Below are 26240 nucleotides of genomic sequence, written 5' to 3' on the forward strand. Positions count from 1 at the left end.
ATGTCTCTTTCCTTTCCCTGGTAATCTGTGAATGGTTTTCACTTATGATTGTACAAATTGCTTCAAAGATGTGGATAAAAATTTACTATTGTTTCTCTTGTTATTATTACAAATGGTGGGAAAGTTGAGTAAATAGTGCATATTTACACGTTTTGTTCTATCTAGTCATTTTTTCATCTTTAAGTGATTCCTATGCTGCATTATTGAGAGGAACATATCCAAGGGAAACAAGGCTATATGGGGGGTAGTTGTTATGTGGTAGACTGCAAATGTCCAATAGAAATATAGAATCAACCCTTCAACCCCACCTCACATCACCTATGGTCTAACAACACAAACTCAAATAAACCATCACTTGTAATAGGCTTATGCAGTACTTGATTCATTGTGTCTTCACATTAAACAGGAAGTATTGTGATTAAAATAGTTATGGAGTATTGATTCCAACTTCATGCACATCCATTACCAAAGTTTTCTTTTTTAACTTTGTTTCAATTGCTTTATGACAATAATTGAAATGCCATTCGAAGATTCATATCCAATATCATTACTTTTTTTTTCTTCTCTACCAAAGAGTATATCTAATATTCTGCCACAGGTGATGCAGAGTAGTTTAGTCTATAAACAGAAAAAGAATTTATTTTTTTTCTAATGGCAAATTGTTAGTATGTTAATTGTTAGGTTAATTTTTTTACGTATTATCATGACTTGAACCTTGGACCTCCAACTCATTTAACCCTTAGCTCAACTAGTTCAACCAGGTGAGCTACTCATCCCACTCCAAAAAACAAAGATTGCCAGCACAATTTTTCTTTTGGAAAATGCCTATGAAAGGAAGTCCATCGGCCAGCAGCCTCTTTTCGATCCAAGAGCCGCATGATAAGAAAGCTTCAGGTTAGCTTATAGCTAAGCGGCACATATATTGATATGTCAACATTGATAATAATTTTTTTAAAATAATTCAATGAAATCATATGTGTTGGTGTCATGTTAGACATCGACGCATGTCTGACATCGGGACACACTTAATTCGAAGAGTGTTAGTTTTTTTATGAAAAATGCTAATGAATGTTCGTAAGTCATTGTGAATTTTTATTGCAAAAGGCATGTGCTAAGAATTTTGTATGACAGTTGTCAAAAACCAGAGAATTTTTTCATGATAAAGAAAAGGTATGCGGCGGACCGATGCTGGTTGAAACCGAGTAACGTAGGTTCCAAAAAAGTGATACAGTGGAATCAAAGTGCTATGGTTTTCATAACTATAGGAGAATTTATATGCATGCAAGTGGTAGAAACGGATCTTGCGACACAACACAAACGTTATCTTTGTGGTCTGTTTTCCATCTTTTATTATTCTTCATAAATATCTCATGAAATGGTTTCAAAAAGTATTGATAAACAAATTTTAAAGCTTTTTTTTTAGTCAATGAAGCTTTAACAAATCCTTTGTATCTGCTAAACTAATACTAATAGGTATTCGATCTCTAAATTTTGTATATGAAAAAAATTCACCGCTAGATTGGGGTGAAAATTTCGTACCTATGATCAATTAGTTCTTCAGACCTTTATCAATTAGTATTGTGCATGGGAACATTTATATGATCAACACAACAATATTAGAGTATATTAGGATTGCTAGAAACTGGATGAAATGAAAAGAAATTAAATCATAGCAGATTATATTGTTTATTTATTTATTTTTTTGAAAAAAGCAAGTATATTGTTTAGACAGTATAGTTGATAGACTACTCCCATAGAAAAGATTGTGTAAAGTAGGGTAGAATAAAGTGGATTCCTCCTCTACCAATACGGTGTTGAGATAATTAGAGTTGACAATATGACTCTTCTTCTATTAAATAACTTGAGTTTGATTATTATAGTTGTCATAATTCAGATAAGATATATGATTAGTCTCATATTAGGTTAAAAGACCTAAGATGTGGAGATATCTTAGAACTAATAGTTAAATTTCTTAATTACCAAGATTAGAAGGGAAATGGAGCAGATCCTCGCAATTCACATTACTCTCCATTGAATCCAAGCCATTAAAAAAAAATTCTCCAAACAATTCAATTATGACAAAAAACAATGAAGGGTTTAGATTGTCACTGGATGCCTCCTATAAAATATGCACCTGAGACAATATCCAAATATCCCAAAGGGAAAAAAGGTTCTTTTTGTTACAAAAAAAAGTCCACTTTATCTTACTCTTCAATTTTTTAAAATAGAACAGAATAGAACAAGTATTCCCACCTCATTATATTATGTTCCAGACTCTATTAATTAAACATAAATAATGTTGACAACTATACTTGCAAAAAGAAATGTTGAATACAACAATTAGTACTTAATAACCTATATGAATCACTTTGTGTAAAACCAAATAATAGTTGGCAAGACGTCATATGGAAGAAGTGTAATGAAAACTCAGTAAAGCAAAGAGAAAATATAAAAAATTGACAGCATAATAATATACCATCAATTATTGTGACACTCACATATTCAAGTATGCAATGTAATGTAATGTAGCAAAGCTTACCAGTGAAGAAGAGAATCACCAAGTTTCTAGACTTTAGAGACACCCCCTTTATTTTCTCTTATTATCCAATTAAATTTCAGTGTGTGTGATTACCCCTATCCTCTTTACTTTTGAAGTTTGATCTACTCATGGTCTTATATTATAGGCAAAAATAAATATCCATGAAAAACAATGTTCAATTTCAATTAATTTTGTCTTACTGCATAGTGTTTTTTTTTCCTACTCATCATGGTTTGTTGCTTGCCATATTACTTACTTACTACTCTTGACTTTCTTTCTCAGCTTAATTACTTGGTTTTGATTTTATTCTCAACTGACTGCTTATTGCTTCCCATGTTCATGCTTTTAACTTGCTTTCTCTTGTCTTGTATTGTATTGTGTTGTATGCACCATGCCTCACTAATGTATGTCCTTATTCACCATATTGCTATTTTTTATAGTATATATTTTCCTTTTCATCAGACTGTATTTAAGACTTAATTGCATTTTTTATCCCTACGTTTTATTTTAAATTTTAAGTTGGTTTTTTATGTTTAAAAAAATTTAAGTTGATCTTTTACGCTACTGATGTCAGCATAAGTTCATACTTTCCGTCAAATTTTGAGTTAATTTTGTCTGAAATTTTCATGTGACACCCACTTAAATTATTTATGTATACGACCAGTTAACATGGACAATTTAAACAGAAAATTTGACTAAAAATGACTAATTTATTGTAATGTTGATAACGTAAGAAACTAATTCGAAACTTTTTAATCGTATATGAAATTAATTTGAAACTTAAACGTAAGGGATAAACCTACAATTTAGCCTTTATTTACTATATATTAATATAATTATTATAAACATAAAACTGGCTGTTAACAAGGTTCTTCTGCCCATGACTTGGATGGCTCGAACTTGCATAGATGTGATAAGGAGGGAATCGTAATCCTAATCACTAAATTTTCACCAGACAATATGAATATTCCACATATAGTTAATTGAATTGACATAAAATGAAATAAAACCTTGTTATGACAGTTCTTATTGTCACTTTTTATTCTCAATGTGTGAAACTTTTTATCAAAAAAATTGGAAGGCTGTTCAATAATAGTACTTGGAGAATCACCGATACACTAAAAATCTAAAATGACTTCTAAGCTTGTATCCCATCCTTATTGATACGCTCTGATATGTATTAAATGAGTATCCAAAATTTTTTTATTTAAAAATAAAAAAAAATAATTCCTGATACAACGGAGACACGCAACGATATGCCATCACACGTCTCTGATACGCTACAGAGACGCCTATGAATGTTAAATTTTTGGGGGTACATTACTCAGAACGTAGGATGTGACTGTATAAATAGAAAAAATGGAGGAAAAAATAGTTTGCTACCTAAGATTTTTTTTTTGAAGCAAATTTATCTACGATTTGAACCTTATAAAAATAAAAATTGTCATTTTTCTCTCACCTCCCAAGAAACAATTTTGAATGAAACACAATTCGCAAGTTAAAGTATGAATCTCGCAAGTTAAAGTATGAATCTTTGCTTCATTTCCAAAAAAATATTTTGAATGAAATATTATATGAGCGAGTGATTAAAAAATGAAAAAGATGTTTCATTTTTATAGAATTATACAGTGTTTGTATGTGTGTGTGCATGCGTGTCAATGTGTGTGTGTGTGAGAGAGAGATTGGTCGATATTGTCACAACTGCTCAATTTTGACCAAGTCAATGCTGATGTGGCAAGTCACTTAAGTGACTTAGCTGTCACGTCAACTTTTTTGCCACCTAATTATTAAAAATAAAAATAAATAAATTAAATATAAAAGAATGGAATGAAACTAGCTAACACCACACCTCTTCATTTTTTTTAACTGAAACCCGCGCTACTACTGATGTACAAATATCATGCTATTTGTTGATTGATACCTCTTGCTACTACTATATTTAATTTTCCTCAACATATTCAAAACTGATCTGTAGTTTTGGGCTAGCTCCTCATCCTTAATATCATTCCAGTCCCCTCTATTTCATGCATTTTGATGCATCTAAACATACTTTTAAAGATTTCACTCATATTAATGAACTCTCATTATTTTTAGTAATTTTAATCAGCTTCAGTGACGTATTACAACAAAGATATTATCATCAGACACAGATGTAAACAACTTGAGCAGTATATTCATCAGGATATATATATTCATTTCTCTCTGTTATCATAATTTGAATGAAAGCTGTTAAAAAATAAATAAATTTGAATGAAGTAAAAAGTTAATTACAATTTGGTAAGGTTGGAACATTTATATACAGCAGAAGAAGGAGGTTGCTTGTAAGTATAAATGTCATTGGTATCAACATAGCGAAATTCACCGGTGTGAAAGACAAATCCCTATGCCTAAAATTGAAGAGACAATACTGAATTAGAGAAACAAAACCAGCCTGAAGCATTGATAAGGATCCATATGCTCCTACACGTGATTACCTTCCATTCCTTTTTATTTAATTTTTTTATATTTTAATTATTAGATAGCAAAAGAAGGTGACGTGACAGCTGAGTCACTTAAGTGACTTGCCACATTGGCGTTGACTTGATCAAAATTGATCTTTTGCAAAATGGAGTAAAGATATGGGGCCAAAAGTGCTATTTTGAAAATTAGGGGACCAAAATTACAACTTTGTGAAATTTAGGGGCCAAAAGTGCAATTTAGCCTATATATATTTTTGATATTTTTTTAATAAAAATTGAAAGAACAACACATGTTACATAAGTATATATCATGTTTTTTAAATCTACAAGGTAACAACAGCAGATGAACGGTCAATTAAGACATTATTATGCTCTATGGTTCTACCAAAAATCAAGACTATATTGAGAGCTTTCTTGACAGCAGATTGCAACAAAAGAATTTCCATTGGACATTGGAAAACACATCAACATGAGCAATAAATTAACAGGGATTTGGATCTTCTCCAAATTTTTCTCTCATGTACAGCTGCAGCTATCTGTGCTACATCAGGACAATCTAGTAACACAAAATTCGTAGTCGAAATTCATAGTCAGCTTTTGAAGACTACAAATGGGATGAGAAGCACAAAAGCAACACAGGCAAGGTCACTTCGGAAAGTTAAAAACCAAACAATGCAGCAGGGCTGTAAAGTATACCATAAAATGACTTTGGGCAACATACTCGAAACATAAAACAACTCCAAAGCAAATTTAAGATATGACAAAATTTCTACTAGGTGTAAAAATTTGCAGGCAGACAGTCAGATCTTAGCACAAAATTCATATAGTCCAGATGACAATATTCAAAACATTGAATAATCTCATTGATTGATTCTAACTGAGAAGGAAAAAGAAAACAAACTAGTTGAGAATTGAACCAACGCAATAATGAAGATAACTTTATAAAGGTATGTCATTCATATGATTACAGTGCTTGTGATTGAACTTAAATAAACAACATTTTGCCAACAAAAATATTCAACAGAATGAAAACAAACTGAATATTAAATTGAATTGGAACATGTTTCTAATTGAACTAATTTATTTGTCTAAATCAAATTGATCATGAAATGAAAACAAGGTCATTCTTCCAACAAAGTACTAAAAGGAATGCCACAATTTATAATAAAGTGAAAGGAAATTGCTAAACCTAGCCACATTACGCAAACAAATGAGCATCACATTCTGGATATGCTGTAAGCAAAGCATGCTGTGCATCAAACTGTAACGAAGATAAGGAAAAACATTTTAGCAAAAGGAGCAACAGCAAGAACCCTAATATTGACTAGAAGTTTCAAGATAAGAATTGTAGCCAAACTATTGTGATAACTATATAATGAGTGAGAATAGCTTAGAAATGAAATTGTTCCAACTTTTCGAAACACCAATTGATTTTTTACTATCTCTCCTTTCTTTAGAAATGCTATGTTATTTTGTTACCCTCCAAAACAAAATAGTTGAGCACTGCACCAACACTAATGAAGTTAACTTTATAAAGGTATATCACTCATATGATTATAGTGCTTGTTTGTAATTGAACTTAAAAAAAAATTGTCAACAATAATATTCAATGGAATGAAAACAAACTGAATATGAAATTGATGTAATTCTGCTAAGCGAACTACAATGTGAACAACATATTTTGAATTGAAATAATTTATTTATCTAAATCAAACTGATCATGAAATGAAAACAGGGTCATTCTTCCAACAAAGTAAATGGCAAAACTTAAAATAGTGTGAAAGGAAATTGCTAAAAGCAGTCACATTACACAAAACAAAGGAGTATCACATTCTGAATAAAGCATGCTATGCATCAAAACTGTGTAATTAAGATAAGGAAAAATATTTTAGCAAAAGGAGCAACAGCAAGCAAGCTAATAGTGACTAGAAGTTTCAAGATAAGACTGTAGCTAAAATATTGTGATAATAATTATATAATGAGTGAAAATAGCTTAGAAATGCAATTGTTCCAACTTATCGAAACACTAATTGAATTTTTACTATCTCTTCTTTCTTTCAGAAATGCTATGTTATTGTTAATGTTACCCTCCAAAACCAATACATGTCTTTCCTAGATGCTATTTGAAACGTGTCTACCGAGTAGTTGTGTCAATTGGATTTCCAATATGACTGGACAATATAATTATATACTGCCACACATCTTAGAATCGGGTCATACTCATACTCACTTTGTGGCTTGCTTGAGCTAAAACGAGTATAACACTTATCCTTGCCTATACCCAAGCACAGAGTCAGTTCCCTACTCATGCACAACACTAGCTTCTTATACCTGCCATTTCATGATTCAAGACACTAAATTTCATATCACTCTGAAAATAATACCCTTGAGTTAAATAAAATTTTCCTAGTGTTGTTGAGATAAGACAAAATTCATAGTACATTACAGCTTAAATAACAAGTCAAGTACTAACTAAAAACAAATAATAATAATAATACAAAATACTCATCATAGAGAAGCATGTTTACCCTTTCCGTCACTCTCATCATCGTCCGTATCACCAACAAGACTACTTTCAACATCAGCCTGCTTAGTCACCACCACTGCATCGCGCTGTTGCAAAACATTCCCAGTCACGGATTGCTGATAAAGAACACCCCCAATAATCGTAAAAAGCAAACAAACCAAACCAGCAGGACTAGCATGCTTATCCCAAATAGTCACATTAATAGCCACCGTGAGAAACTTATTCACAACACCAGTAACAGTAAAAGCCGTAGCAGAAACAGCTTTTCTACAAGCAAATCCAAAGAAACTAATCAACAAACCAAACACACAGGATAAAGAAACCGCCAGAAACGCATTGAGCTCGAACAAACTCCCAGTACTGGATCTAATCGCAGTAAAAACCTCAAAATTTTCGCCAGTAAGAAACCAAAAAACAGGTGCAATCATCAAGGACAAGACATTATTATAAAGAACAAAACCCCAAGTATTCAATCCAAGATTCATAACCATATGCTTAATATAAACCATCTCAGTAGTAATCGTAACCAAATAAGCAAAAGCCCAAGAATAAGCGGTTAAAGTAAAACCAGAATCAGTTGCAACATAACCAACAGCACCAGCAAGAATAACAACCAAGGACAAAAAAGTAAAATTAGACGGAGAAGGTTGACCACGAAAAGCGGTATCAGCGAGAGCAACAAGAAGAGGAGTTAAAGATCTGAAAACAATGAAAGTATCAACATTCGCATGACGAAGGAGATTGGTATTGGTGAAGATAGCGAGGAAGAAAACGAATGCTGCAGGTAAGAATTTTTTGGCAATTGGAATAGTGAAAGGATCGTGATGAAGAAACCCTAATTTACCTAAAAGGTAAACACCGAGTGCAGAAGTGAGATACTGTAATGCAGTTAAGAGACCTGGATAGTTGAATTGAGTGATTGCGTATTTGTTGATGATTGCCAATAAGCTTGAACAGAGTGCGTAACCGATTACTAAACCGCTTGTGGTGTAATATTGTTGCTTGATGATTGAGGATGATGATGATGTTGATGATGACATTGTTTTGTGGTTTGTGAAATGGAAAATTGAAGAGTGGTGAAAATGTAAAAGTAGATCACCGACACTGGTATCGTTTGATTGGAGAGAGAGATTTGGGGAGGAAATTGAAAATGAAATTGAAAATGTGGTGTGTCAGTGAAGATGTGAATTGGGAGCAGAGTAGTGCACAGGAAAATGAAGAGGGAAAGAGGACAATAATTTCCTCTCCTTTCTTTGTCTTCAATTCATTATTGGAGATTTGGAGTTAGAAGAGAAGAAAGTGTCTTAAATCTTTCTCCGACAGCTACTACTACGAATAAGATTTTATTATCGATTTTTGGATCCAATATGAATCGAACTCGTGTTATCAGAACGATTCGTTGACTATCTTTGTAGGGAGTTCATTAATTGTGACTAATTAGTACTCCCTCCGTCCCATATTATTAGCAAAAAAAATCACTTTTTCATGTCCCAAATTATAAACAAAAAAAACTAACTTTTATCATTTTCAAGATAAATTTTTACTTAATTTACTCTCTCTTTTCTTTTCCCCATAATCAATAACCAATAAAAACTGTTTTTACATCTCCCCATGAAATTTATTTCAACAAACACACAAAAAGTCAACCTTGAAATTATCATATTTTACTTTTCTTAATAAGTGTGAAAATTTTTTTTTTCCTATATTATGGGACGGAGGGAGTACTTTGGTTATTATGATTAATTATGTTGTTTTAATAATAAAATTAAGGATATATTTTTGGTTTTAGATCGGTCCTTAAAGAAAAAAAAGTCTGAATAGGTCCCTTAAAGAAGAAAAAAAAAAGGTTCGAATAGGTCCCTTAAAGACATCTTCATTAATCAATTTGGTCCATAAAAAAAATGTTTGAATAGGACCAAACTGATTAACGGATATGTATTTAAGGAACCTATTCGGACTTTTTTTTTCTTTCAGACACCAATGTGAAATCAAAAATGTCTTTAAGGGGTCATTTTACTAATTACTCCATCCGTGACAATATATAAGCAAAAGTTACTTTTCTAGATTTATTTCATATTTAATGTATATGTCTATATTATCCTTTGCTAAATGGAGATCTAATAATATGTGTAAATCTGACAACTTATTTCTTGTTTTTTGGAATTATGGGAAGTTTTGGTTCAAACAAAGAGGTTGGGATGTTAAGTACTTCATTAATTTGACTGAACTTGACTTAAGATTAAAGATGGGGTCGGGTAGATAGTGAAGACTCGTTTAGAGGTAGCATCGATCCACGCAAGAAGGTCTGGAGCAAGTGCAAAGAGAATACACGAAAACAATCATATACTTTTATGTGGTTGTGGCTTGTGAATTTGGGCTTGCAATTGTCTTCGCAATAAACCATATGGCGGCATTTAATACAATAGTTTTATAAGACAAGAAACACATTTAATAACAACTCCCTTCGACTCCTCTTTACTTTAGGTTGTGGGCTCGAGCTTTTTAAGAGACACATATAATAACAGTTTCGTGATATTCGCGTGACAAAATTAAAAGAGATCCGCACAATTTTATGTAAGTGTATTTTACTCAAATGTGGAGATAAACTAATCAACACACACTATTCAAATCAAAGGCATGTGTGACTTTTTACAAAAAAAAAAAAATGAATACAGGACAACTTTTCATCTTTTTTCTCCTTCTTAATTTTCTATTGAAAATGCTAAACAATGCAAATAATAATAAAGAAATTTCACCTTAAAATTATAAAAAATTATTTTCTCAACATTAATTTTGTCTTTAATTTTCTTTTTTAATATAAGTTAATAACTGTTCTTAGGGAACACCATTTAGCATACTCTCATTTTTTGGTTACAGCATACTCTCATAATAATAACCCCTACCAATTTTGTTTTTTCTTTTCCAAATAAAAATTTGATTTATGTAAGGAAAGTCCAATTTCTCTCAAAGAAGGCATATGTTGTTGATATTGTTGAAAGGGCAAAAAAGATAATTCACCTTCCAATTCCAAACGTACGTACGTCTATTCAGGTAGGTCTCTTCTCAAAGGAAGTCTTGTTTGGGCACCTTACTAAGACACATATATTTAGACACACTCACATAAATAAATAAAATTAATACAAAAATAATTTAGTCACATTAATTGATTCGTTTCTCTTTTTATTTTTTTCATTATTATGTGTGTGCCTAACACCTAAAATTTGTAATTGTATCTAACTAAGTATTTCTCCTCTTCTCAATTCTTCAAACCACTCTTATAATAACTTCAATTACTGCAACATCATCTTCTGAACTGAACCAAATTTAATTTCATTTTTGTTTTTTCTAGGTGATTGTTATCAACAATATGGAAAATGCTTAAGCTCAGTGCCATTTTCACATAAATCAATTGCTAATGGGAGTTTAGTGACAGGGTTTCATCAACATAGGTAATTTATTTTTGAAATTTATTTGGTGTAGTGGTGTAACTAATGTTTGTTTAGTTATTTTGAAGTTTATGTGTCTTAACTGCATTGCAAAAAAAAAAAAAGTTGTCTTAAATATGGTTTTAGTCTTTCAATTATACACCGATTTTGTCTATAGTATGTGTAAAAAATAGAGGAATATTGGTGCTTCGTTTTGTAGGATTATACTTGTACTAGACGGAAAAAATACCGGCTCCATCGCTTGTATCTTATTAGAGTTTGAATAATATAAACAAATATAAGTATTGATCAATTCAAATAAATATAACATGCAAAAATTAATGTAAAATAATTATTATTTACCGGTTGAAGTTTTATGGAATTTGACAAATGATTAAATTTAGATTACTATTTGTCATCGCATCGAATAAAGCAATTAATTTTTTTTTTTTAATCATTGTGGGTAGTGACTCCAAAATTCCATTTTCTTCATATGGATGTAACTGTGATATGTACTCCAATTTAAGATAAGATGCCACCTCATTAAAAAGTTATTACGGTGTCTGACTCAAGAAAAAATACAAAATAGTCTTTAACTCTGTAATTTGTTAGTCACTTTAGTCCTTTGCGTTAAAAATTGTTGCTAACTTTATAAAAAAAACTGAAGTGATATTTTTTAAGGACACATGACTCACAGATTTAACACATTTGTGTGATAGCTGGATGAATGATGTGACTAGAGACTAAAATGATATTAGTTTTTATTTTTTCTTCATTTCTTTATTTTCTTCCTCCCATTGTTCTTTATTTTCAACAATTCACCTTATATATATGCAACCAAATTATAAGTATGACAAAAAAAAAACCCATTTGGGTTGGTGTATTGGTATTGGCTTGGGACCTAGGAATGTGCTCCTCTTGAAGTCTGAGGTTTGATTCTCTCTGGCGCCAATTTGGGTGAACTAATTTAGCTTCTTCAAAAAAAAAAGTATGACAAAAAATTATAACAGAGAATATTTGAGATATAAAAAAATTTGACAATTTTTTTTATAGAAACAAAGTCACTATGTTTGGTCTAGTGGTGAAAAGTTTGGATAATACGCCATAAGTCCTGAATTCGATTTTCAGCTCATCGTAAAAAATAAAATAAAATATCCAAGAACAAAACTTATTTAACCCATTAAAATATCAAATATATTCTATATGGATTCCCCCGCCAAATTTACAGAGTCGTTATTACCTAACCGCTGCAAAACATAATCCAATTACGATGTTGTTACCGTCAAATCCACCTTCCATTCTACACTTTCTTCCAGGTTCCGATCCTCCCTACAACATCCTAGAACAACACCCTTATCTCAATCTCCTCACAAAATGCAACAACATCAACACCTTCAAACAAATCCACTCACTAATAATCAAAACCGGTCTTCACAACACCGTTTTCGTTCAATTTTTTGGCTTATTCAAGTCTCCAAACTAGGCCTCACTCATTTTTTGGGTTATTTAATGCCAAAAAATAAAATTAATTTAAAAACCTAAATCTCAAGTTATCTAAAATATTTTAGAGAAACCTAAATTCTCACATCATCTTTAACTAGCTCATAAGCGCAAAATTTGCAGGACATAAAAGGCATCTTTCCCTACCTCTCCCCCAACATAAAATTATCTCACAATGTTAAGATAGAAGAGAAAAAAAAAAGTGATGAAATTTAAAAGTACATCTTGTGATCTATGTGCTGCTAAGAGCTCTCATTATCCAATCCATGTGCATCAGAAGAAGATTCTTTCAAACATGACCTCATAACATTTGCAAGCTTTGCACAAGCATCCAAGCATAACTGCATCCCCTGCATGCAGGAAACTAAATGTCAATGACTCAACTTAAGTTATTTTATTGATCTTTAATAAGATGTTGGCATTACAAACATATAGATACCAAGGTTTTAAAGAAAAGGTTTGTGAGTTCATGTTAGCCACGGTTCTCTGCATTATTAAGGATCATGGTGCAACCGCAAACGTAATTGAAAACCTTGCTAGATCCCTTTCAAGCAAAAATAAGATGAAAAATATTTTGATCTTGCGACTGAAAAGACATTTCATAGTAAAATAGCAAATATCAATGCAACCATGCAATCCACAGAGTACAAAACCCCATATGACCCACTAAATCAGTAAAATGAGAGAGTATCATTATGTAAATTCACAACTTCAAATAGGCATCACCAAGAATTAAAAATATTAAAAAGCTTGGGAACAGACAGACCTCCTTAATCTTTGAGGTGGAGCATTCCCCAGTAACTGTGAGTTGGGTGATTTCATGGCGAGAAGGCATGCATGTAATCATTAGGCTCCCATCTTGGCTGTTTTCCTCCTCCGAAATAGGATCAATGACGAGGTTTTTACCGAGACATGACTGGAATCATTAAACAAACATTTAATATGATAAAAATGAATTAAATTAGACTCTTAGCAGCAAAATAAGCATTTAGTCAAAAAAAAAAAAAAAAAAAAAAGAAGAAGAAGAAGAAGCAAAATAAGCATGCCACAAAGGAATAATTCATTGAGGGTCATAACAAGTAAAAGCTCAATGGCCTTCCTTATGTGATCTCATTTTGTCATGATGATTTTGTGAAGAGGAGTCTAGCATTAACAAATCCATAAAGATCAACCAATAAAAATGGCAAATGCCAAACATGCAATTATGTCAGAGTATGGTATCTACCGAATAAACAACAAATAGTTTAACAAATATTTTAAGGCTACACGACACAAAATGCATATATGAAGTATATGAAGTAATTTAAAGGTGGTGCTGGTGCAAAGTAAGAAATTGGAAGAAAAAAGAGAAGTATAAGATGAGATATTATAGTAAACAGAAATTTCGGAGGCAGTTCAAGCACCCTACAAAACATGCATAAATTACAGAGAATTGCAATCGTGAGTAAAATTCATACCACGGAGACTGAGGCAACAAGGTCATACATCAGTATCCCAGCATCTGCCAATGCAAGACTAGCACATGATATGACAACTGGAAGATCACCTGTCACAAATCACAAGTTCAATAATATTACTTCTAGAAACTTGCCAGAAAATCAAATAGAACAGATTTTGCTAAAAGATTTCGATTAAATTACAACTCTGACTGCTCCAATAATATTAAATAGGATCATTCATCGCTGTTTTTAAAATCTTACAAATATAAAATCCAAAGGCATGATGCCGCATGGTGCATCTTAGACAAGTTCACTAAAACTACGAAATTCTGTATAAACCTTACGTGTACGCCAACATATCCCTTATGTATCTTTCAAAAAAATACTTGGCACACGCTAAATGAAAACATATTAAAGCAAAACTACTGCTCACATTAAAGCAAGGGAACACACATTTTTGAATCATAGGAATCACCAGATGACAACAAGGTAAACAATAATAACAATAAACATAGACTACCATTTCTACGGTGACTTCTACGGTGAGAGCTCCAAAGTCCCCCACCAGTGTACTAGTTAGATTTCCATTAGATCTAATGTAAAATAATATTGATGGTTGAGATTGAAAACTGTGGCCTGTTATTGTAGGTTCCTTTAAACATTGTTATTCTGCCCCAAACACATTTCTCTCGGTGCCAATAATAGGATCTAAAAAAATTAATAGGGTGGCATTAAAAAAAGGTGAAATTTTGTAATAAGGCCTTTTGATCTTTGTTTGTGGAGAATAGATAATATGGAATGGAACCCTAGTTTGAAATGGTCTCGTCCGTTGCTTGCACACCCACCACGTCGATGAGCAACTGACCAAGAGGTTTGCAAACATTGAAAGGAAAAATGACAATGACGGCAAAAAGCTAAACATCATACTAATTTATTTTCTGTCTTCTACCCTCTTGTTGTTGGCGTGTAGTTTTATGCTAGATGTTGGCATATACTCAACTATGTTATTTTGTTCAGTTTTATGGTAGAATTATATCCAATAACTGCATTTACCTCAATAGTAAGCTATTGGCCATTGATACTGAACATCCAAGAGCATACAATATCATTAAGGTTTTTTGGGTTTGTGGTCAACCCCTACAAAAAGATTTTGAGCCAAGTAAGTAATTATGGTGGAGACTGATGACAGTCAGTTATTTGTTAATTTTAATTACAATTTTATAGTAGTTTAGTTAGTTTTTAATAGTAATTTCATGGTCAAAGAGATGATTATATGAAGAAATTGATATATCAAAGAGTTGGAAGACAAAAGAGCAAAAGAGAAAACCACTTAGAAAAGATTCAATGAGGCAAATATGCCTGAGTCCCTGTATTTTTCGCGACACCAGTGATACTCAATAGTGGCGCAATTTGCCACTTTCCATATTGTGACATCAGCGTGTGTGAAAGATGACGTCATCAACTTTATGTTCTTCCTTGAATAATGACGTGTCAACATGGTATAGGGCTGCTTGACATGTTCTTAGTGGCACGTGATTTTCTCTTCAAAAAGCATATAAATAGGATCTTAGCTCTTAACCTAGGGAGAGGCTGATACATTGAAAAAACGCAGACTTGAGGAAAAGGGGCGGAAGTGATTGACGGCAGTGGTACAACACATAGCCTCCTGGTTTATTTCTTTTCTTCTTTACTCATGTTGCTTATTAATTTAGTTATGAGTAACTAAGTCTCTGTTGGTTAGAATTAATAGATGATCTTCCTTGAATTGATTTGAACCATGTAAATTGTTGAGGATCCTTGGGACCTTTTTAGTATTATTGTTATTCAGTTATTTCTGCGCGTAATGCTTTTTATGAATTGACGAATTTATGAATTGAATTTAGGAATCGAATGATTACTAACCATAACTTTTGAAACCCGAATCTGAAATAATTGTTTGGTCAATAGTCGTTTTAGAGATATCGGATTATTGCACTATGATAAGGAGAATTAACGAGCATAAATCTTTCTATGAATTTGAATTGACCTAAGACATTAGGAAATTATTTTTATGGAAAAGGGTTCTTAGTCATTAACACTGGTCTGAACTACTTAGTTAATTTATCGTGACAATAAGAGTGAAAAGGTAGCCTAGGACCGCATTTACCAAATCATGAAGAGGAAGTGAATCGAAAATTCTAATCATCTCTTTAACCGTTTGAAATCATCACTTTTAATTTTAATTGTTTTATAAACCAACTTTGCTTAGCAAATCCCCCTGCATTTACATTCCTAAATACGATACAATTGTTTTGTCGAGATTGGAACAATCCCTACGGATACGAACTTTATAAATTTTATTTCTTAACGATAAGTTAGTACACTTGCTAATTTAGTCATCAGAGACCTAACAGAAACTCTTGAAAATAAGAAGATTGAAGTTGAATATCCATGAACTCTAGAAATGGCGAGGGATCTTCAGAGATGGACAATTTGTGTTCTAGTGTTCCCTCTCCAAATCTAAGTAGTAACTGATCCCTGACCAGCAGCGGCAACAAAACCCCAAATCATATCAAAGAAAAACTACTATATATATGCTTAAAGAGGCACAAAGTTTTGGACTCAATAGCAAGCTTCCAAATTTCTCGCCAATTTTTTAAAAAATAAGCAGTGAGTTAACCTGTTATCAAAGGACATTTTACTGGTCCGCTGGTGAGGGACTTGTTGGAGCCCTCGCCACCCTATTTTAATTGTGTTTTGGTAATTGATATTCATCACATTTTTTTCCTTATAATTTCTAACCTAGCCCATCAAAAACAATATCACTATGAATTAAATCGAAAATCAACATTAAATTGTAAGCTTACTGCCACTAGATTGCAGCACCAATGCAAAAACATCCACAGTGGTCTTGGGGAAACTTTCCAATATTATTGCACCCTCCAAAGCTTTATGAAGCATCGAACTGTACTCTTTGTGGTCTGAACCCTAACTTTGTGAGAAACAAGATATTAAATGCTACTTAAAAATGCCAAGATACTGAAAGGAGTCAAAGAAAGCAAAAATTACAACATTTTTTATACCTCTCCACGAACCGGGGTTGCAAATGTTGTATAGCTGACATTGCAATTCAAACGCCCCGTATCACTGTACATCATTGCTTTCTTGCTCTCTCTTGGCCCAAACCTATATCATAAAAAATAAAACACACATCAAACAGAGGGCATAACAATCAAAAACCAAAAAACACACACACACCAGACAGGGAGCATAACAATCAAAAGCCGAAAAAACACACACCATCATGCTGATAAGTACAAAATGACCCATTGGAGAGATAAAAGAAAGCACTCACACAGATACAATGACCTTGGTATTTCCAAACTCAGCATATGCAGATCCTGATGCAGCATTCACAGCACCAGTCCTCAAAACTGCAAGTCACAAAATCATAAACTAGTGAAACCAACAACACCACATGCCCTGTTTGCATAAACAGCTTATTTACATCTTATAGCACAAGCACTTATCATGATTAACGCTTATGTATAAGCTTACATAAGTTATTTCTATAGCAAAAGATAAAATAAAGTTAAATTGGTTTTGTATATGCGCTATAAGCTGTTTTCTTAAAGCTATATTAGATAACTTATGAAAATAAGCTAAAAAATGCTTATGAAAATTGTCATAAGCTGTTTACATAAGTTCTTCCGAAGAGTCTCATAAAACTTATACCAGCAGATAAGCTCAAATAAGTCAATCCAAACAGCCCTAATGTAAATATACATGAATTGATACACACATCAAGATTCAAATTCATGCAATGAGAACCGTACATTCATAATTCAGTATAATCATCATAATAATAGAAACATTGTTGTTTATTCCTGTGTCATAAAAACACTACAGACTTTTGTACATAAAAATGACATACTAAATTACTAATACTGCTACGATGAATAAAAAGAGTAATGATTGAATTAAATAAGTATTGTCTTAAGATAAAGCAAAAATATGAAGGTTACAGTTGAACTGAAAGATTGATGGAGCTTACAGGCGGGTCTACACTGGTGGAAGTCACGACCATCGGGTCGGGTCGAATCTTCCTTGAATAGTGGTGGTTTGTTTTTACCAGTAGTCGGAGAAGGAGAGTATGTCGCCGGAGTCATTCCAGCTTTGCTTGCCATTCCCAACGGCGTTCTTCACTTGTTCAGTTCAGAGAATAGAGAGAGAGAGAGTTTTAAACTTTTAATAGAACTAGAACATCGACCCGTGCGGTGCACAGGTTTGATTAGCTGTAAGATATATAATGATTAAATAAGATATGATAATTCCAATAATGTAAGGTATATGAAAAAAGTTGAGTAACATTAAACGATAGTTCAACAATAATTTTGGATAAATATTCATACAAAGAAAATTATGTTATATTACGAAAGACTTCCTTGTAGACCACATTCGAAGTCTTAGTCGTATCTTCACCGTCGTCATCGATGATCAATATTTTTAATCCTTTTCTAGAAGTAACTCTTGAAATTGCAACATACAACTGACCATGTGAAAACACTGGCGACGGAAGATATATCCCAACATGCTTTAAAGATTGTCCCTGACTCTTATTAATAGTCATCGCAAAAAAAATCATTATAGAAAATTGTCTCCGTTGAAATTTAAAAGGAATTCTCACGTCAGATGGTGTTAGAGAAAATCTAGGTATGAAAACCTGATCACCAATATTACTTCCTGAAATAATTTTTCCTTCAAGAGCACGTTTTCTCAATCTCGTAATAATAAGTCTTGTTCCATTGCATAATCCTAATTTTTTATTCAAATTCCTTAATAGCATAACTCGAACTCCAACTTTAAGTCTCAACTTGTGATTTGGAAGTCCCGATGTAGAAATCGTGTTCAAAAATTCGGGAGTATGAACATCATCCACTGTTTGACCGTCTACATTTTGTGTGAGTGGAGTATCATAACTCAAATATGTTTTTTCTTCACCAGGAATTAAATCCAACATATAATCATTTATTGTGTCGACTATTGAATTTTTAGGAGCTAGTATAGCTCTATTTTGGAAATACGTTATATCGTTCATGTTTTGTAAAATATGATGGAAGCAAGAGGATCACCTGAATTTGGAATCAATAAATCTGATGGAATGTCAAGTTCTAAATCATCGTCGTTGTCATCTCCAATTTCTCCATCGCCAACACCCAAAACCCATTCAGAAAACAATCTTCTTTGTTCAACGTCTACACTCGAAGCACCACCGAGAAACCTCATGTTTTTACTCAATGTTAAAACTTCACAAAAATTCCAAAGAACCGAAGAATTTAGCATGAACAGGCCTTGTACCTTAGGGTATTACTGGTAGAATTTGTCTAAAATCTCCGCCAAAAACAACAACTTTTCCACCGAAGGGAATGTGTTTATTTTTTTCATCAACAGACTTGAGAATATCTTTTAAAGTTCGATCAACAGCTTCGAAACAGTGTTTGTGCATCATTGGTGCTTCATCCCATATAATGAGCTTTGCTTTTTGTATTAATGGCGCCAAAGGGCTTTTAGGAACTATAGTACATGTTGAAAACTCGTCAACATTTAGATGAATAGAAAACCTTGAATGTGCTGTTCTACCGCCAGGTATAAGCAATGCAGCGTTCCCACTTGAGGCAATTGTTAAAACTATCTCACCTTTTGAGCGTAATGCGGATGACATGGCCCTCAAGATAAATGTCTTCCCTGTACCGCCATAACCATAAAGAAAAAACACACCAGGTTTGTTTTCGTTAACTCTTGTCAGTATTGTGTCATATACTTTACGTTGCTCTGAAGTCATAGTTGACATCAATCTAACATGTTCCTCAACTAATGATTGTTTGTTATAATTCAATTTGTCGTGTATTAAACTATTTTGTATATCAGGAACTAATGATGTGGCTGCTCTATGCATTGGAGGATAATCTTTTAAACTCTTCCCACAACTACGTAACACCATCTCAATATCTGCTAGTGCATATTGTATCAATTGATCATCGGTTAATATTAAATCTGCAATGTTAAAATCAAAATAATGAATGTGATTAATGACATGACTATGGTTGTGTTTGGTTGTATTGCAAAAAAAATTGTTTTAACATAATTGAGTTTGATAATAACTTTCCAAATCACAGGTGATAATAACTTTCCAAATCTCACATGATAATTATTCTCTAAATTTATGATCCGGTAGAAAAAAAATCATTGATCAGGAAAGACATAAAAATATTTCGTGATGAATAATATAGTCAACAAATAATTTTTATATGATATACTTTTAAAACTAATGGTGCTTATCAATTATTGCGCATAATTTTAATCACAATTGGTATACTTGCCATAGTGGTTGGAAATATTGCTTTCCACTGAAAGGTTGCGGGTTCGAATCCTTGTCAAGGCAAAATTGTATTATTTTTTAATAAAAATTGCAAGATAAAATGGAGGGAAAACAGGGTAAACAAATTAGGGTTTAGGATTTGCTTGTGTATACAAGCTTATAATATAAAAGATTTGACCATTTTACCTTATGGGAATTGTTTTTTTTGGTTACAAACCTTGTAGGAATTGTTGAAATAATATAAAACACACTTAAAATTAGAAAAACCAAAAATAATAATTTGAAATATGTTTATTTATATTTTTCTTGAAAATATATACATGGAAAGATCTAAAAATAATTTTTATTGATTATTGTTTACGGAAAAAATAAGAGAGAGGGTTTTACACATCATTCAATAATGTACGGACACATTATGTATGATATTTAAAAACACATGATGTGTACATTTATTAAATGATGTGGCAACGCATCATTGGATGTATGTGTAAAGAATCTTTACACCGACAGTGCACAACAATTAAACTCTAATTTTAATGCAATTTGAATTTAATTTCAAGACAATAAAAAAAAAATCTTGAAAACGATAAAATATTTGTGTTTTTTCTTTATAATTTGGAGAAAAAAAATGAATTTATTTTCCTTATAATTTGAAATGGAGGGAGTTCGTGCTTTTTAGTTATTACTTTTTTTTAATAGTATTAACAAGGGCTATGAAAAAATAATAATAAATGCATCTAACAAAGGACTAGTCAGAGTGACTAATTTGTATCCAATATAAAAAATATTAATCATTTATAAGCTAATTTAAATTTTATTTTTGTCGGTGCCTGAATTGTCTCGCCAAAAATTTGTGAAATACCAAAATGAATTCTCATTTATAAAACAATTTCTTTTTTCCATCTTTCTCGTATTTTCATAAATGTTCGGAGATCTTCAAACCCAAAATTTTTAGAAATTAGGGTTCATGACTCCATTTCTTAAAATTTGTTTTTGCCACATCATCATAAATTAAGTGTTAAGAAGGAGATCAGATCGTGCAAGAATTTCTCCATTTTTTAATACGGTGAAATAAAATATAAAACCATTTTATTAGAGGTTAATTTACACCAATGTGTATTTTAAATAAGGAAATTCAATGTTGAAGTCGCGAAATTGACTGCGTTGAAAAAATCATTTGACGCAAATCAGTAAGAATGATTGAATTGGTTAATGCCATGTAGGATTATATGGTGCACACCATTTTCTGTGCACCCTCGTATCTATTTAAATTACAACTATGTCCCAAACATATTAAAGTTAAAATATTTAACCCTTTGTCAAAAAAGAAAAATATTTAACCTTTCAATATATTGTTTTTTAAATTGTAATTTTATTTTATATTTTGATCAAAATCCACTAAAACGAGAATTTCATCTTCTTAGAGGTGGGAATAGGTTAGGTCGAGATAGACTTTACCGAGTCTGAGCCTAACCTGTCAAAAATTCGAAGGCCTGAGCTTGGCATGTGGCCTATCATAGGCCTAATTTTTAGTCCTGAGCCCGACCTTTTGAAAGTCTGATGTAGTCTGTTAGTCTGTTTAAAAGCTTATTTCACATGAACATATTTAAATAAATAATTATATTTATTTTTAAATATACTTATGAACTAATAAACCAATGTTCCTTTTGATATTTAACATGATATTCTAGAAAACTTGACTATATATGTCATCATATTTCAATTTTAGTTTATAATAATACATTTATATATGTTAAAAATTAATGTAGATTAATAAATTTAAATTACTGAAAATGTTAATGAATTTATAATTTAATTAAACTACAAGTTTTAATATATAAATAATAATCATATTAAAAATATTATTTATATTAACATAAATAGACAGACCTAATATGCCTTAAGGGCTTTTTTAATGGCCTGCGGCCTGACCTTTTTAGCTAAATAGGCTTGTAAAAAAGTCTTGGTCTGCTCTATGTAAAAAAAAAAGGCTGACCTGGACTGAGCCTATGTAGGCTAGGCCACAGGTCGGCCTGGCCTATTCCCACCCCTACTAAGTTTTACATAAATGATCTATATGATATAAATTTTCAATCCAACAGTATATTCTATAAAATTTATATCGATTAAAATGTTATTGAGAGATATAACATTTGGTGTCAAACGTATCCCGACCCTAAAAAGTAATAGTGTTATACTCCGTATCAAATATAATTGTGAGATGGATTTGCCCTCCCTCCAAATTTACAGAGTCGTTATTACCTAACCGCTGCAAAACATAATCCAATTACGATGTTGTTACCGTCAAATCCACCTTCCATTCTACACTTTCTTCCAGGTTCCGATCCTCCCTACAACATCCTAGAACAACACCCTTATCTCAATCTCCTCACAAAATGCAACAACATCAACACCTTCAAACAAATTCACTCACTAATAATCAAAACCGGTCTTCACAACACCGTTTATGTTCAAAGCAAACTCATCCATTTCTGCGCCGTTTCATCTTCCGGTGACCTCTCTTATGCTCTTTCCCTCTTCTCAGAAAATCAAAATCAACACAAACACAACCGTTTCATTTGGAATTCTCTCATTCGTGGTCATTCTTTGAGTTCTTCTCCTATTTCATCTTTGAACCTTTTTTCTCGTATGCTTTGTTATGGTCTTCAACCAAATTCTCATACTTTTCCTTTTCTATTCAAATCTTGTGCAAAAGCTAAAGCTACCCATGAAGGTAAACAGCTTCATGCTCATGCTTTGAAGTTGTCAATTCAATTTCATCCACATGTTCATACTTCGATTATTCATATGTATGCTTCCGTTGGTGAATTGGATTTTGCACGGTTGGTGTTTGATAAAAGTTCTCTGAGAGATGTTGTTTCTTTTACGGCTCTTATTACTGGGTATATTTCGCAGGGTTATGTTGATGATGCTAGACGGCTTTTTGATGAAATTCCGACCAAAGATGTGGTGTCGTGGAATGCTATGATTTCTGGGTATGTTCAAAGTGGTCGTTTTGAAGAAGCTATTGCGTGTTTTTATGAGATGCAGGAGGCGAAGATTTTACCCGATAAGAGTACAATGGTGACATTGCTTTCTGCTTGTGGTCACACAGGGTCGCGTGAATTGGGTAATTGGATTTGTTCTTGGGTTAGAGATAATGGGTTTGGTTCGAATCTTCAGCTCACTAATGCACTTATTGATATGTATTCTAAGTGTGGTGAAATTGATACTGCTCGTGAGTTGTTTGATGGGATAGTGGAAAAAGATGTGATTTCATGGAATACTATGATTGGTGGTTATTCTTACTTGAGTTTGTATGAAGAAGCACTGACATTGTTTGAGGTCATGCTTAGATCTAATGTAAAGCCTAATGATGTTACCTTCTTAGGCATTCTTCATGCCTGTGCTTACCTTGGTGCTCTTGACCTTGGAAAGTGGGTCCATGCATACATAGATAAGAACTTGAAGAGTAGTAACAATGCATCTCTTTGGACAAGCCTCGTTGACATGTATGCAAAATGCGGTTCCATTGAGGCGGCGGAAAGGGTTTTTAGAAGTATACATTCTAGAAATTTGGCTTCTTGGAATGCCATGTTATCAGGATTGGCCATGCATGGACATGCAGAGAGGGCTCTTGCACTTTTCTCAGAAATGGTTAACAAGGGATTTCGGCCTGATGATATCACATTTGTTGGGGTATTAACTGCTTGTACACAAGCTGGTTTGGTAGATCTTGGACAACACTATTTCAGGTCAATGATACAAGATTATGGAATTTGTCCGAAATTGGAACACTATGGTTGCATGATTGATCTCTTGGCTAGAGCTGGAAAGTTCGAAGAAGCGGAGATCCTTATGAAAGATATGGAAATGGAGCCTGATGGAGCTATTTGGGGTTCGCTTCTTAGTGCATGTAAGGCTTATGGACGTGTTGAGTTCGGTGAATATGTGGCAGACCGCCTTTTTCAATTAGAACCGGAAAATGCAGGGGCATTTGTGCTTTTGTCGAATATATATGCTGGAGCTGGTAGATGGGATGATGTAGCAAGGATAAGAACAAGGTTAAATGACAAAGGAATGAAGAAAGTTCCTGGTTGCACCTCTATAGAGATTGATGGTGTTGTTAATGAGTTCCTTGTTGGTGATAAGTTCCACCCGGAATGCAAAAGTATTTATAGAATGTTGGATGAGGTAGATAAGCTCTTGGAGGAAAATGGGTTTATACCTGATACTTCTGAGGTACTCTATGATATGGATGAAGAGTGGAAGGAAGGAGCTTTGAGTCAACACAGTGAGAAATTGGCTATTGCTTTCGGCTTGATAAGCACAAAGCCTGGAACTACGATCAGGATCGTTAAGAATCTTCGTGTTTGTGGAAACTGTCATTCGGCTACCAAGCTAATATCTAAGATTTTCAATAGGGAAATAATTGCGAGAGATAGAAACCGTTTTCATCATTTTAAAAATGGGGTTTGTTCATGTAATGATTTCTGGTGACACTTAATCTATTTATTCAATGGAATATATCATTTGCACTTGTGCATAAAGAGAAACGATTGATTTGCATTCATATAATTAATGATGATTGATTGGTACATATGCGCTCTCTCACTATTGAGATGCAAATCACTCTTTATTTATAGGTACATATGCTATGAGTACATGAAATTGGCTTAATGTTAATAAAGATTAGCCGAATGCAGCGCAGCCGAATCCACTATCCAAGTTATGCATTTGGAATTCATGCATTGGAGGGTCGGTTGAAGGAGTTCTTTCTTGCAGTTGCCAACACGGTCTTGTCAGCTACTATGAAATATGCAGCTCCAGCAACTACATACAGAATATAAGGGTCAGATAACTGTATGATCAAACAATGATTGTGAAGAAAATAGTTGATCAGTATTGTAGCAGTATTAAGGATGAGTAAGCTAACCTGTGGAAATTATGAGAGCTTGAGCAGTGTGATTGAGGTTTGCTCTTGCCCAAGGTAGCATCCTAACACTAGCCAGCTGCATATAAAGCATATATAATTCCATTTAGCTATATACCAAAAATCTCTTTCTTAGAATATTTAAAAGTGTTTCTTTAAAATGCAAACTAATAGTGAGATCTTTGTTAAAAATAATGGAGGAATGAAGCAAAGAAAATTGAATAGGTGGGAGAAGTACTTACAGTTGGAATGGCAGTGGCAATGGTAGCAACTACAGCTGCCTTAGCTCCAGCCATTACACCCTCTGTTTACACAAAAAATTGACAAAAAATAAATACAAAAATAAAAACAAAGATTATATTATATTATATACATTGATAGTAAAGTATGCATTACCATGAGAACAGCGTTTAGCCATGGCCAACCTCTGATCCAGATAAGCCAAACTAGTTCTCTCAAGAGGAGAGTTAGCAGCAACATTTCTCTTGGCCATATTCAAAGATTGAATTGAGTTGAGTTGAACAAAAGCTAAGAATGAAAGAAGTGTTTGTAAAAAGGTGAATAGATAGATAATTGGTGTAGGTTTGAATGAAGAGTGGATGAATTTGGTTGCATATTTATAAGGTGAATTGTTGAAAGAGTAGATTGATTAACAAAAGTATTTTGAATCAATGAAAGAGAGAAGAGTGGCACTACAGCAGGTGGAGTTTGATGGTTTCAGATGAAATCCACCTTCTTAGACAGTTGTTTTCACTTTGATCTCTGTTAAGGTCGGTTGATTCTTTTGGTGTTTCCATAATAATATAGTAAAATACTCTAACTTTTTTAATTCTTAAAGGTTTTGCCCTTAATGAAAATTAGTAGTAGTTTTGTTTAGTTAGGTAAACCATAAACATCACATGTTATGCTAGGATTAAAAATACTAAGTGCTAACCTTATCCACAACTAGTATCTTAAAAGTGATAGAAAATCCATAAACATAAAATGCACATGTTCTTTTCCCCCTGATCGTGTATCTCATTGTTTATTAGTAATTTGGGCTAAGTCTACGGCAAGGTGG

General features: G+C 32.8%; 4 protein-coding genes and 1 pseudogene across 6 annotated transcripts; 1 reads left to right on the forward strand and 4 right to left on the reverse strand.

The window, feature by feature from the left end:
- Positions 1-5243: 5243 nt before the first annotated feature.
- LOC123923532 (GDP-fucose transporter 1) lies at positions 5244-8932 on the reverse strand. Of its 3 annotated transcripts, none has more exons than XM_045976221.1 (2): positions 7527-8872; positions 5244-5554 (listed from the first exon to the last, which is right to left on the reverse strand). In XM_045976221.1, exons 1-2 carry the CDS (start codon positions 8563-8565, stop codon positions 5463-5465), a joined length of 1131 nt encoding a protein of 376 aa, XP_045832177.1. In that variant the 5' UTR covers positions 8566-8872; the 3' UTR covers positions 5244-5462. The 3 variants fall into 3 exon arrangements, with proteins under 3 accessions (XP_045832177.1, XP_045832179.1, XP_045832178.1); XM_045976223.1 differs by lacking the exon at positions 5244-5554 and adding an exon at positions 6013-6259 and having other exon boundaries at positions 7527-8870; XM_045976222.1 differs by lacking the exon at positions 5244-5554 and having other exon boundaries at positions 7341-8932.
- A 3580-nt stretch (positions 8933-12512) lies between these two features.
- Positions 12513-18119, reverse strand: LOC123882158 (exosome complex component RRP41-like). Its single transcript, XM_045930966.1, has 7 exons — positions 17923-18119; positions 17224-17302; positions 16952-17054; positions 16736-16856; positions 13908-13996; positions 13217-13366; positions 12513-12800 (listed from the first exon to the last, which is right to left on the reverse strand). Exons 1-7 carry the CDS (start codon positions 18053-18055, stop codon positions 12693-12695), a joined length of 783 nt encoding a protein of 260 aa, XP_045786922.1. The 5' UTR covers positions 18056-18119; the 3' UTR covers positions 12513-12692.
- A 169-nt stretch (positions 18120-18288) lies between these two features.
- Positions 18289-19914, reverse strand: LOC123924040 (annotated as a pseudogene).
- A 2579-nt stretch (positions 19915-22493) lies between these two features.
- LOC123924039 (pentatricopeptide repeat-containing protein At1g08070, chloroplastic) lies at positions 22494-24794 on the forward strand. Its single transcript, XM_045976802.1, has one exon. It carries the CDS (start codon positions 22540-22542, stop codon positions 24745-24747), a length of 2208 nt encoding a protein of 735 aa, XP_045832758.1. The 5' UTR covers positions 22494-22539; the 3' UTR covers positions 24748-24794.
- On the reverse strand, positions 24794-25780 carry LOC123924041 (early nodulin-93-like). The gene is made up of 4 exons (XM_045976803.1): positions 25577-25780; positions 25423-25484; positions 25184-25259; positions 24794-25080 (listed from the first exon to the last, which is right to left on the reverse strand). The coding sequence occupies exons 1-4, from the start codon at positions 25671-25673 to the stop codon at positions 24992-24994; spliced, it is 324 nt and encodes a 107-aa protein (XP_045832759.1). The 5' UTR covers positions 25674-25780; the 3' UTR covers positions 24794-24991.
- Positions 25781-26240: the final 460 nt, after the last annotated feature.

The sequence above is a fragment of the Trifolium pratense genome, linkage group LG4 (genome assembly GCF_020283565.1).
Source record: "Trifolium pratense cultivar HEN17-A07 linkage group LG4, ARS_RC_1.1, whole genome shotgun sequence".
Classification (NCBI taxonomy): Eukaryota; Viridiplantae; Streptophyta; class Magnoliopsida; order Fabales; family Fabaceae; genus Trifolium; species Trifolium pratense.

Excerpts from the sequence above, each read along its gene's own strand:
- LOC123923532 (XM_045976221.1), bottom strand. The coding sequence starts at position 8,565 with ATGTCATCATCAACATCATCATCATCCTCAATCATCAAGCAACAATAT. Across the intron at positions 5,555-7,526 it reads TGATGAGAGTGACGGAAAGG|ATTGTCCTGATGTAGCACAG; the intron begins GTAAACATGCTT and ends TTGTGTTACTAG.
- LOC123924039 (XM_045976802.1), top strand. The coding sequence starts at position 22,540 with ATGTTGTTACCGTCAAATCCACCTTCCATTCTACACTTTCTTCCAGGT.
- LOC123924041 (XM_045976803.1), bottom strand. The coding sequence starts at position 25,673 with ATGGCCAAGAGAAATGTTGCTGCTAACTCTCCTCTTGAGAGAACTAGT. Across the intron at positions 25,260-25,422 it reads TTGCCACTGCCATTCCAACT|CTGGCTAGTGTTAGGATGCT; the intron begins GTAAGTACTTCT and ends CTTTATATGCAG. Across the intron at positions 25,081-25,183 it reads AGCTCTCATAATTTCCACAG|TTGCTGGAGCTGCATATTTC; the intron begins GTTAGCTTACTC and ends TTCTGTATGTAG.
- LOC123882158 (XM_045930966.1), bottom strand. The coding sequence starts at position 18,055 with ATGGCAAGCAAAGCTGGAATGACTCCGGCGACATACTCTCCTTCTCCG. Across the intron at positions 13,997-16,735 it reads GGTGCTGCAATCTAGTGGCA|GTGATCTTCCAGTTGTCATA; the intron begins GTAAGCTTACAA and ends GATTTGTGACAG. Across the intron at positions 13,367-13,907 it reads TTGTTGCCTCAGTCTCCGTG|TCATGTCTCGGTAAAAACCT; the intron begins GTATGAATTTTA and ends TAATGATTCCAG.